General features: G+C 40.0%; 1 protein-coding gene across 2 annotated transcripts in view; it reads left to right on the forward strand.

The window, feature by feature from the left end:
* prkcba (protein kinase C, beta a) overlaps positions 1-11,909 on the forward strand; it is a 59,396-nt gene extending 47,487 nt beyond the window's left edge. The window contains exon 17 of one of the 2 annotated variants that reach the window (XM_075462507.1): positions 9,383-11,909. In XM_075462507.1, coding sequence (XP_075318622.1) covers positions 9,383-9,535 — 153 coding nt within the window. In that variant the 3' untranslated portion in view covers positions 9,536-11,909. Of the gene's footprint in view, positions 1-62; positions 3,572-9,382 lie in introns of those variants that run through there. The other variant, XM_075462506.1, reaches the window with a different exon arrangement.
* The last annotated feature ends 934 nt before the right edge of the window (positions 11,910-12,843 follow it).

Below are 12,843 nucleotides of genomic sequence, written 5' to 3' on the forward strand. Positions count from 1 at the left end.
CCTGTCATCCTTCATCGAACTCACTCCACTCCCCTCCCCCATGTCTCTCCTCTCCACGACAGTGTGGCCGTGATGCGGAGAACTTTGATCGCTTTTTCACACGCCACCCCCCAGAGCTGACCCCCCCAGATCAGGAGCTTATAGCCAACCTGGACCAGGAAGAATTCCAAGGCTTCTCATTTGTTAACCCGGAGTACTCTCATACAACCCACTGACCATGCCACATATCCCTGGGCTGCTTTACTCATCACCAACACCTCACAATCATGTTATACAAAATGGAAATTTTAACAAAAGAAAGGAAACAAACAAACAAACGTCATCATGACATATCTTGACTGGCAGAGTGAAAGGTTCAAGAAATAAGTTAACATTTTAGGAAATGTGCTTTTTTTTTTCCCCCACTTTCTTTCCAAAACTGCGATGAGTAAAATTTCACCAATCTGGGATCAGCGCATAATTTACGGAGCTACAGCTGTGAAAATGATTAGCTTAGCTTAGCATAAAGCTCAGAAACATCCTGAAGAAGCTACCCTGGATTTCTCTCAGCTAAATATACAAACATAAAAACCACCGCCCCATACTTATTACCAAATTCAAGGATAAATGTGAGGTTGATCTCACAAAAGGAAAAACATGCTATGCTAGCATGCTATGCTAACTAACTTATAGCTAACATGCTTATGCTAGCTAGCTAGCATAAGTATCATCATGTGCACTAATGACATCCTCCTCCTACTGGCTGCTGACTGGCGACCTATGAGGAATTTGCAGCGTTCCCAAACAATTAGTTCAGAATCCACTTATTTGAGAACTATGTTGTGTCACAAATTGGCTCTTATTTTGAAGAGAGAAGTGCATTCACACTGTGAAGTACATCTATATGCAGTTGTAGATATGCTCACAATAATCAAAAACTGAATATAAAAGGCCATAATCTTCTCATTCTTAACGGTCTTGGCTATGTCAAGTAAATGGAGGGACCAAAAATTTTCAGCCAGTAAGAGGAAGTTGGATTATTGGTGTAAATGGTGATGGCAATCCTAAATGGTTAACAGTTTGGCAGATTACATGGGATGCTGTTTGTTGCTAATGAATATTACGTTGTTTATCTTCACTTTAGGGTTAGACGTGTGGCCACAGGTTTGAGCGGTTTTAAATAGATATTCAAAATGGTCAATTCTGTTCAATTTGAAGCGTCTAATGCTGTCAGAATTCAGAAATTGCAAGTAAGTACACCGTGTACTACACTGAAGTTTACCAACTGAAGTATGGGACATGCAATACAGGTCTATGTTCTGACACAAATAGTAAAAAAAATATGTTCCTTCACGGGGAGTTTTGTGCTACAACAAAAGAGATGCTGCTTAGATGCACTGGGTGGACAAATGGAGCAGAAAACATTTTCCTAAGCAGCGTGCTTACATATCAACCTTTCCATCGGCCTTTGTACTCGCTCTGATTAGGGAATATAAATGCCTATAAATACCCTGAACTATTATCAGCACCACTGTAAACGTGTTATAATCTAAAACAAAAAAAAACGCAGCATCTTAGCATTTGTATTTAGAGGACTTCATCTTTTAGCTGAGAGAGCACTGGGGTGCCAAATTACAGCTTCACAAGCGGCCGTAAAAAATAGATAAATAAATAATTTGGTTGGGCCAATTCTGATTAATTTGCTCGTCATAGGTCCACGACAAACGGCAACATATTTATCTCATCTGTCCCCTAAATGATTTTTGTAGTTTTGGTGCTCTTAGACCTTTTGGTCCGAGGTCACAAAATGACTGACTTTTTAATTAATTAATTAAATTAATTAGTCCGTTTTTGAGTTTGATCGATCCAGAGAGAGCTGCAGAAATTTGGGGAGCGATCTGGTGAAATTCCTGCGGTTAAAATGCTCTTTTTCCTACCTGTTTTAGTCAGCCTCAGAAAGCTCAGAAACATCCTGAAGAAGCTACTCTGGATTTCTCTGAGCTAAATATACAAACATAAAAACCACCGCCAAATGATAAAATCCATCCTGTTGTCGGCAGAGTTCCGGTGTGAAACTTCTCCGTGTTATTACGGAATGAAGCTGCAGTTTCCTTCAGTCTCTTTCCCGCTAGCAGTCACCAGATTGCTGTTTTTGATCAGTTTTATCTGAACTGTGTTGCACTCCAGAGTGTAGTTTAGTGTTACTGTTGAGCTTTAGTTCCAGCGGCCTCATCGTTTACGGTCTTCATGCTAAGCAGAGCTCATCATCTTCAGGCTCCAGCTCTAAAGGACTCTAAACGCCTCTGACTTTTGGAAAGAAAGCAACTAAATTTATCCCCCCCCCCCCAAAAAAAAAAAAAACACATTATTCAAATAATGTTCACATGGAAATGCAGACACGTGCACAAATGATAGAAATCAGCCAAAATACTCAGATGTTCATGTGTCAGTGTGCCAACAGGAGGCTACTCCGCTCTCCACCCGGGCCACTCTTCTCGGTATAATGTAGTTTAACACACGATTGCTGCTCTTGTAGCAACTCGACTGGCTGTTTTTCTACCTTTAGTGCAGAAACGCTGCTGCTCACGTCAGCAGGTCGATGTCAGAGTCTGACTTGAACCCGCTCTGCCTCTGTGTCGCCCTCCCTGATAACTGCCCCTCAGTGGTGTTGATGAGTGTACTATGATCACATGTTGGTAATCCATGCAGTGTAAGTGAAAACTGAGTAATTGCTTTTCTATAATGGTTTGAATACTAATCACTTTCCCAATGTTTACTTGCGTCTGTAGGAACAAATAGTAATACGCGTTCTTTTCAGTGTTGTGATGAGCTTATCTGCATTTTTTTGGCTGATTTTTACGATCATTACACAGTTTTTCTTTCTTTCTTTCTGTTACTCGTTTTTATCGACGGCTCATTTATTTCTCTCTGAAACCATTCTCCACATTACACCGTTTCTGTTGGTTCACATACGACTGAGCCGCTTAGAGTCTTGTGAAGTTATCGGTTTGTTTGCTAACCTAAACGGGATCTCTAGAAGTGCCAAAAAAGGGGATGTAAAAAAAAATATATATATATATATTGCTCTCAACAACTGTGATGAAGGGCAGCCATCTTGTGCCATTTTGTAGTACATGTATGATCATCGTAATATTCATTAGAGCCTATCTGTTCACCAACAATACAATACCTTTTGGGAGTCATTTTCATATATACGATGAATTTGTTGATGAGTTGTATTATACTTTTGTAATTGTGTAACGATGCAAGGTGGTAACAGTGTGTCAAATCTAGTTCTTAGAAGTTGTATCACAAAATGAGGAGTGAGGTGACATTAGAGACGACTAAACTTCTACCAGGTGAAACGGTGAGCACTTATTGTGATGACGGTACTTTAAGAGACAAATCAATGTTGAGATACAGCAGAGAAAAGAAAAAAAATAAATATATATATATCTATGAGGAGTTCTATATCAGAAAGATTTTTGGATCTTTTTTTTTCTGGATGGGAGAGATGCTTCTGTGGATTGTGTAATTGTCTTGTATGACTGGAAACTGATAATATACTCACTGGTGCCGGCCAGAATACTTCTGCTGTGTCTGCCTTGTTACTGTTGCCACGACACTCGAGTCGGTTCAACACGTCAACACACACGGTATGTTTATTTTTTTGCCATCTGATCTGTTCGATGTGCTTTTAAAGGAGACGTTTGGCAACGGGAGGGTGCTGAAACTTTTTAATGAACGTTTTAAGAAAAGATATTTGGGGTGTGCGGCATCATGGGAAGCTACTTCGAATGCTGCATCCTCTTCAGAGTAGATGTGCCATCGACCTGTTTCAGTTCCTTGTGAATGTCTTTACGGCCATTCATGTGAGAAAAGTGAGAATCCTTTTCAATCGGGTAATGCAGTATGCATTATTTCAATCCTTGTTAAAGGGATAGTTCACCTCTTTTGACATGAAGCTGTGTAACATCCCATATCAGCAACATCATTTATGAACATCTTCTTACCCCCTGCTGCGTCCTGTGAGCAGAGTTCCAGCCTCGTTTTGGTGTTGATGAAGGTAGTCCGGCTAGTTGGCTGGGGTTTAAAAAATAAAGCGTTTTGCTTCTCAAGACAATATGCGTTCAACAGAGTAATACATTTGCATCACAAAATGGTTCTCCAGGAAAAAGTCAGACCTCACATTGCTTGGCCCTATTTTCTCTCCCTTCATATCAATGCTTTCAGCCACCTAACGACAGCCGCGCCTGTTACGGTGTTTGCTGCTCGGAAGCAGGGGACTGCTCGCTCTGCACTTCGGTCTGCACGGCACGTAAAGAAAAGGAAAGGAAAAGAGAAGGAAACGAAAGGAAAGGGAAGGGAAGAAGGGAAAGGAAAGGAAACTAAACTAAACTAAACTAAACTAAACTAAACGAAAGAAAGGAAAGGAAACAAAAGGAAAGGAAAGGTCTGACTTTTTTCCTGGAGAACCATTTTGTGATGCAAATGTATTACTCTGTTGAACGCATATTGTTCTGAGAAGCAAAACGCTTTATTTTTTAAACCCCAGCCAACTAGCCGGACTACCTTCATCAACACCAAAACGAGGCTGGAACTCTGCTCACAGGACGCAGCAGGGGGTAAGAAGATGTTCAGAAATGATGTTGCTGATATGGGATGTCACACAGCTTCATGTCAAAAGAGGCGAACTGTCCCTTTTAAGGGCAAAAAGATGCTTATTCATGTGGTCAGTCATGAGCACAACATGTTTGCTGTGACAGAATCGGTGCACATTAGGAGATTTCTTCAGAACCTTTTAGTAACATCAGAATCCCAGATGAGTTCTATGATAACTGTTAGATGCCATTATCCATCTTTTCTTTTTTAATTTAGACTATGGTCAAAAGATTAGTTATTATTTTGCTTGATGCTTACTGTATGTTATGTTATCGACTTGTCATAAAGGGCCACGTATGGAGGGAATTTTTTTCAGCATGAAACTAGCGTGCATTTTAGAGATAAAACTTGCTCCTGCCTCAGGCAACAACATCAAGCTGAATTAGTGAAAATGTTTCCAGCCCCTCCTCATTTCAGCTGGCAGCCCTGTGATGAGACAAACGGAGGAGGTAGGACACCGAATGCTCTGTGTGTGTGGTACATGTGTCGTGCCGAGGGCTCACTGCTTCACTTCCTCGTGTGAAATCCCTTCTGGTTGTGTTTTTTTTTTAGTTTTTTTTTATTGATTCTCGTCTTACCTGCACTGAAACATTTCCTCCCTCTGGCTTTGGAAGTTTGTCTTGGATCTCTCTGCATCTGTGCTGTTGACATAGTTTGGGTGGGTCTTTTCCATATTTTGAATGTTTTTATGGTTCTGTCGGCAGCTTATTTTGTTTTCTATCGACTTGCTCCCCCCCGTATTAAATCGGTCTAAACTGCTGGTGGTGCCACCGTTGACAGACGAATAGAAATGACTGACAAAATCAAAACTCGACTAAAATTTGAACACTGAATGACTGAATTTCATGGTTTCACATTTTTCATGTCCGTCTTAAAACATGCCTGATCCTAATGTAAAACTGAACTCCATAATTAATTTGAAGGAAGCCGTCCGTATGTGGTTTTGACATTGATTGGGCAGAAGATGTAAAAGCCTAAACCTATTTAAAGTCAAACCAGTGGAACAATTTGTCACTATTCCTTACTCCAGTTTTGCACAGAAAAGGGATTTCTTTACCTCTCCCGAGGTCTTGAAATTAAATACAACCTGAAATGAACAGCAACGCTTCACATTTTGTGCCTTTTACATTTCTTTGACAAAATCCAAGTCAAAACGCAGAAGCAGTGTGTGAAAAACTAAGGACACCCTTACACTTCCAGGTGCTGCTAATCAAATCAAACTTGAATAAATGGCCATTATCAAGTAGGGATGGGAATTGATAAGATTTTTACGATTCCAATTACATTTTCGATTCTGCTTAACGATTCGGTTCTTTGTCGGTTCCCTTATCGATTCTCATTTGTAGAAAAAGGACAACAAACCGGTCGATTAGCATCAACTTTGTTTAGTTTAGAAGTAACACGAGTCATGACCTTACAAACCCAACAACGCTCTGGTGAAAGGAGAAGCTGGAGGTAGAGGTGAACTGGGGGTAGTACCACCAGCCTCTGGCTCTGAGCCAGTCAGGCTCTGCCTCTCTTGATTTCATCTAAATGTAATGCCTGAGAAGGCATTCATTTAACCTTAACCGTTACTAACAGCAGGTTTTACAACGAGGCAAATGGTGCTAACATGATAGGCAGTGTTTGTTAGTTAGTTACCTGCAGTGTTAGCCGAGGACATGCTAATGCTGCTAACGTTGCTGGGTTCAGATTCACCAACGTTAGTCCGGAGCAGATCGAAAACGCGACATTCATTCATAGTTATTGCATGTTGGTAGTATTTCCTCCCTTTGGTGAAATATTCACTTTGCAAGTTGCCCTGTCGTCTTTTTTAGGGATGTGTAATCAAACTTTCGAGCGTTTGTACCGCTTGGGCGCCATGTTTACTGTTGGCTGCTGGCTGCACTGGACTCGCCACGCAACGTTGCGTGGTGACGTCATTCACGCCCACTGGAATCGATAAGGGAAACGTTTGCAAAATCGCCAAACGATTCCAAGGAATTGAAACACAGGGAACCGGTTCTCGATTCCCATCCCTATTATCAAGTGTAAGTACCTCTATAAAACCAGAAGTTTTGACAATTTGCTGGTACCGGAGCATTCAGCTGTGTGTTAACACGATGCCGAGGAGGAAGGACAGCTGCAATGATCTTAGAGAAGCAACTGTTGCTGTCCATAAGTCTGGGAAGGGTTAGAAGGCCATTTCAGAACAGCCAGATGTGGGTAGAGTAGCCAAAAATTGTACTCAAGTAAAAGTACTGTTACTTTAGAATAATATGACTCAAGTAAAAGTAAAAAGTCGTCATCCAAATAATTACTTAAGAGTAAAAAAGTGCTTGGTGAAAAAACTACTCAAGTACTGAGTAACTGTTGAGTAACGTCTGATTTATTTGTTAACACAAGCATTCAATCAGACAGACAAACATACTAAATAATCATCTTTAGGCAAATTAGAGTTCATCCAATTGATAAAATAAATTAAAATGAATTAATTAATTACAAATTAGCTTAAATTAAAATAATCCAGGTAAATTCAAGAACTTCAACAAAAAATAAGAGAGACTTAGGAAATGTTTAAAACATCTGTAACCCATATGTAACCTAAAAAACAAACATTCACCTATCCATGGGGGGAAAAACGAGTTTAGGAAACTTACCGCTACATGTTTCCTCAAGTTAGATGTTGAGTTTCTGCTGAAATGTGCGTTTGTTTTGGTTGACACAGAAGACACATAATGTAGCTGCTGTTTCTCACTCTTTGTAAGGTAAACATGCTTTCAGTATGAGGCCTCGTCTGCGTCTTCATTTCCCACCGTTGGTTCTGACATTTTTCATCTGTTTCTTTGTTTGCTACGACTGCTAATGCTAAAGCTAACCCGTCCCGCCGCTGAGATTGAGTATGGTCACGTGACCAGACTGCACGGCTGCGTCTGATTGGTGGAACACAGTCAGGTGGTAGAGCCTTTGGCGGAAGTCTCTCTCTCTGTCAGAATAAAACATTAAAATGAGGCGTACGCGGGGGATAAAAATAATGAGGCGCAGAATACCAAAGAGGTAAGAAGAAAAGTAACCAGCTCATTGTAGCCTAATGTAGCGGAGTAAGAGGACAGCTTCTGCTGCACACATCTACTCAAGTAAAAGTAAAAAGTATAGAGATTTAAAACTACTCCTAGAAGTATAATGTTTTCAAAAACTTACTCAAGTAAATGTAACGGAGTAAATGTAACTCGTTACTACCCACCTCTGAGAACAACCCATAGTTCTACAGTAAGAACGATTATTTGCAAGTGGAAAACGTTCAAGATAATTGCCTATTTTTCCAGCAAGTTCAAAAGACGGTACAGAGAAAGCGTCTTTTGTCCTAAAAGAACACGACAGCACATCTTAGGTTTGTAAGAGTGAAATGTGAGACCATCTGTCTGATAGCTAAAGCTTAGAGGAGATGGGGACATGCAGCAGAACTATGAGCTCAAACAGAGCAGTGGATCCACAACAGAAGTGGCTAAAAAGGAAAATAAAGTGTTGAAACGACTCAGTTAAAGTCCAGCCTGATAGAAATGGTGTGGCGGGACCTTTAGGAGAGCTGTGCAGAAACATACAGCAGATCTCAGAAGAGTGGGCCAAAATGCTCTCATAACTGATAAAGGTAGACCTACAAATGTTTGAATCGTTAAACAAAAAACAATGTTTTTACACACTGCTTTAGCATTTTGTCTTAGTTTTAGTCAAATAAATGACTGTAATATAAATGTAATGTAACACATGTTGCTGTTTATCTGCGGTTGTATTTACTTCATTTTATGGCCTGGAAACGACCAGATGTTTTTATAGTGTTCTTATATGTCAAAGCTTAGAATTGAAAGAGGATGTATTTCCTTTTCGCATGATAGTATATGTATTATATTAGATATTCACTTAAATTTTCATTTTCGTTGTACATCTAACATGGGGAGGTATGATCAGCTGGTCATACCAGCACTGGTTTATTGTCATAAAACAGACTTGAAACATTGTGAGGATGGTTTTTAAGCCCATTGATAAATACTTAAACCTGCACTCGAGTACTTAAGTGACAGAATAGGAAAGCAGCCACATGTAGCAGGAACTGTATTTATAACCCAAACATGATGGCTAAATAAAAAAAAATTAAAAAAAAAAGGTTTTGAGCATCTTTCACATCATTGTGTTGGTTTGATTTCCTTCACTTTTAATGAATCTGATCGGATCTGATGACAAACACAACATCAAACTCGAAGCACTAAAAATTTAAATCCATTGAAAACAACTCGTTGGTTCATATTTATTAACCATCAGTGACCTCAAAGTGTGTCTCCCTTTTTACAAATGAGTTCCGTCACCTTTGAGCCTTTAAAGAAAGAAAATCTTCTGAATAATATTGTAACTCGAGCAGAAAAGAGTGGCCGTACACAGATGATCATTAGCAGACTGAGGGACACCAAATACCAAAAAGACGTTAGGATTTAGGACTTGACCGCACTTCAAAAGACTTGAGACTTATTAGTGTTTGCAAAACAGTAACTACCCCAACTCTACATGTTCTAACCGTCTTTGAGTGTGCTACAAAAGCCGGCGTCCTTCTTTTGGTCTTTATCTGTGTGCTCATACGAAAATGTTGTTCTTATTCCTTGTCAGCAGTTCTCTTTCCACTCTTTCTTTTCATCGCTCTATACCTTTCCCTCTAACTTTTGCATGTCTAACTCTTTCTCCCTTCGTCGTCTTCTTGTCTCTTTTGTGGCAGAAATCGCGCCACGACGTCGGCAACTTTGACAAGGAGTTCACAAAGATGCCAGTGGAGCTGACGCCCACGGACAAACTCTTCATCATGAACCTGGACCAGAACGAGTTCCAAGGCTTCTCCTACACCAACCCTGAATTTGTCATCCAAGTCTGAGATGCAGCCCCCCCCCAAAAAAAGACTTGTACTCCAACCATGCAGCCCGGTTACATTTCATTAAGTCCTGTCCAGCAACTAATCGCACGATTGGAAAGTCAAAGCCACAACATTTTGTTTTCATACACATAAGTCTTCAAATCTTCCCTCAAAAAACGCCCCAAAGTGGACAATTATAAGTTCCCTTATCTACAAACACGGAGCAAAAGAAAGCTAACCCTGCAGGCGGCTGAGTTTTCCTTCTGCCCACATGGTGACAGGCATGGTGACGGGCAGCTGGTAGTTACAGGACCTCACGGTGAGCAGGTCAGGGGTCGCAGGAAGGCTGTAGCTTTCTGCTCTGTCGATCATGAAGAGTTTGTTTACTTAATTCCCTTCTCTTCAGCCTGTAAGAGTTGCATCATGAATCCGTATGCCAGAGACGGGACCAAGTCACACATGTGCAAGTCTCAAGTAATTTTTTCTTGGGCAAGTCAAGTCACCTTATTATTGCAATTTTACCTGTAGAATCTGATCTTAATAAAGTGAAAATACAAGATATAAGTAACTGTCAGTACAGGGGTGGAGCAGTGATTTTAAATGTGGGGGTGTTCCAGGGGGGGCACATGAGCGCCACATCAAGCCCAGAGACACGACGCTGAAGTTGGCCTCGGATTCGCGAATTAAAGGGATGGGCATAAAGGGCCATTTCACTGCATTTTTGCATTTTGATCGCCCTAAACTAGGTCCTGTATGGAAACTACAATAGTTAGACTGCTCAAATCTGGATGGAATTATTCTAAAGAGGCTACAGAGTCTTTAAAACACATTTTATGTTGGTGCACTACGAGGGTGGGCAAACCGTTAATATAATACATCCATGGGGCAAACTGGTTTACCTTTGGAAAATGTTTGGGGGGTGAAATCATCTTGCTATAGAAGTGGGGGTGTCGAAACACCCCCATCCCCCACGGGTGTGACGCCCATGTGTCAGTAAACATCATTGGCCAATGTGTCCAACCTGTCCACCGCGTATCATATCAAGCTAACGTTAGCTAACTACCTGCTAGGCTAACAGGATAACATTAGCTAATTTGACGAGCACTTACTGGTCAGAATGGATCTTCAAATGACGAACAAAGTTCGAAGTTATGCTAGATGCTTAACACTCAAGTCATTCAAGTCATCGTGTCTCAAGTCAAGTCAAGTGCCGAGTCTTTAACTTCCAAGTCCGAGTCGAGTCTCAAGTCTTATATTTTTTGTCAAGTCAAGTCACAAGTCATCAAAACAGCGACTCGAGTCCAAGTCACAGCGACTCGATTCCCCATCTCTGCCGTGTATGTGCTCACACATAGACACACACACTGCAAAATAAAGGGAGGGGAAACTGTGACGATTTATAACCTCGTGTCAAAGTCAGTCCTGAACTTAATCTCAAACAAGTCTCGTCTTCCAAACTGATGCAAAAAAGCAAAAAAAAAAGAAAATGGAGAAACGCCTGTTTGGCCCTGATGTGTACATGTGTCTTTCTCTTTTCTGTCTCTCTGGCACTATGTATGCAGTGGCTCAGTGCTGTGTAGGCCTATACAGTCGTTGTGGTGGAGCTCTTCTATGCATGCCATGTTCGTTGGTACAGTAGTTTAAGATTTGCTTTTGACATCACAGAGGAGAATAAAAGAAAAAAAACCTTGTGAGGTGTCTTTGAATGTATCGATCCAAGTCCCTTGGGAGAAATCCTCGCTTAATTCCAGCGTTTAATTTCCACTCTGCCGTTTTTTGTTATCTCTAAAAGTGTTGGAATATGCTCAGCTGAGAGGTTTGCTTTACAAGGATCAGAGCAAAGACTGAATGGCTGTCCATGACCAGAAAATATGGATATTTATCAGTGAACATATAGAGTTTGTGTATACTTCTGACTTGTGTTTGACATGTGTATGTGTAAATAGAAATGGGATCCAGAGGTAGAAGTGTTTATCGTGTTATTACACACTTCTCTGCTTTTCCTCACAGCCCGATCCCATTTCTCTTTGAGACTTCTTTGATGTCACTTTTAAATATTTCGGTTTCCCATTTTTCTATCTTACCTTCTCCTCTTCTTCGTCCCTTGCTGTATATCTATACTTTATCTGTGTTCTTTCTTTCTTTCTTTTCATTCCTCCCTTGTCCTCAGCTAACTTTCAAATCTCTACATTCTGAGGAAATGTGATAGTAAGATAAAGATATTGGGGAGGGGGGGATGTGGGAATATTTACTATGCAAAATGCAAGAGGTTTAAGAGGAGGATGTTCTCAAGAAATAAAATTTTAAAGTACAGTATACATGTGATGCATGCACCATCCTTACCTATGTGTGAGAGGTACATACAGAATGAGCATTAAAAGAAACCCTGAAACCATTTCTGGTCTTTGTGCTTTCCTCTTTCAGTTTTCATTTGGAAAATGTTTCACCCTGACAGTTCTAATTGTGTTTGATGTATTTTATTTATTTATTTTTATATAATTATTTATATATATATATATTTGGTGTATTCCTTCATAGTACTGTGCTGCTCTCCGTATTGCTGAACTGGTACAGTGAAAAAAGTGACTTTTTGGTGAAGTAAACTCTTAGAGTAACTGTCATAATTTCTACCTTGTATTTTTAAGATTCAGTAAGAACTACTGCTTCTTAGGTAAAATGAAACATTTTATTAACGTAATACATGAATTATGGGGGAAGAGTAAGTTTTACTTAGGTTTCCTCATACAATTTAAATGTTTAATAGTTGTATGTACATAAACCTAGAAATACTACATAAACTTTACTCTGAAAGTGTATCGTTAAAATGAACTAAGTTACTTCATGACAGCAAATACTACAGATACATAAACTTTACTTAAAATTTTGAGTAAAATGATGTTCCTGCCTATGAAAAACAAGTAGATTTTACTTCATTTGTTTAAATAAATATAACTTGAAACTTGGATGTGATTAAGTAAATGTTACTTAATGTCTTCAAAACTGTTATGTTTTATGGTGAGAAAAATTTACTTGATATTGCAGCATTAAATATTACTTAAATCATTTGAGTGCAAATAGCCTACTTACAGAGTTTTTTTTAAGTAAATCTTACGAGTTGTTTTTTTTTCAGTGTGGACAGCACTGCAGGCCCAAATGTGACACACGCACACATAAACGTGCGTTCTGGCAGGCGGGGTTATCCTGCAGACATGAGCTTCAGTGTTGAGCTGCAACAAACCAGAGCGCGTCCAGAGTATCGCTGCCGATGGTGTTTCCACCAAACTACTATCATCCAGGCTTCCCTACTTTCCTCTCAGCTCCTTTTGTTA

The sequence above is a fragment of the Odontesthes bonariensis genome, chromosome 4 (genome assembly GCF_027942865.1).
Source record: "Odontesthes bonariensis isolate fOdoBon6 chromosome 4, fOdoBon6.hap1, whole genome shotgun sequence".
Classification (NCBI taxonomy): Eukaryota; Metazoa; Chordata; class Actinopteri; order Atheriniformes; family Atherinopsidae; genus Odontesthes; species Odontesthes bonariensis.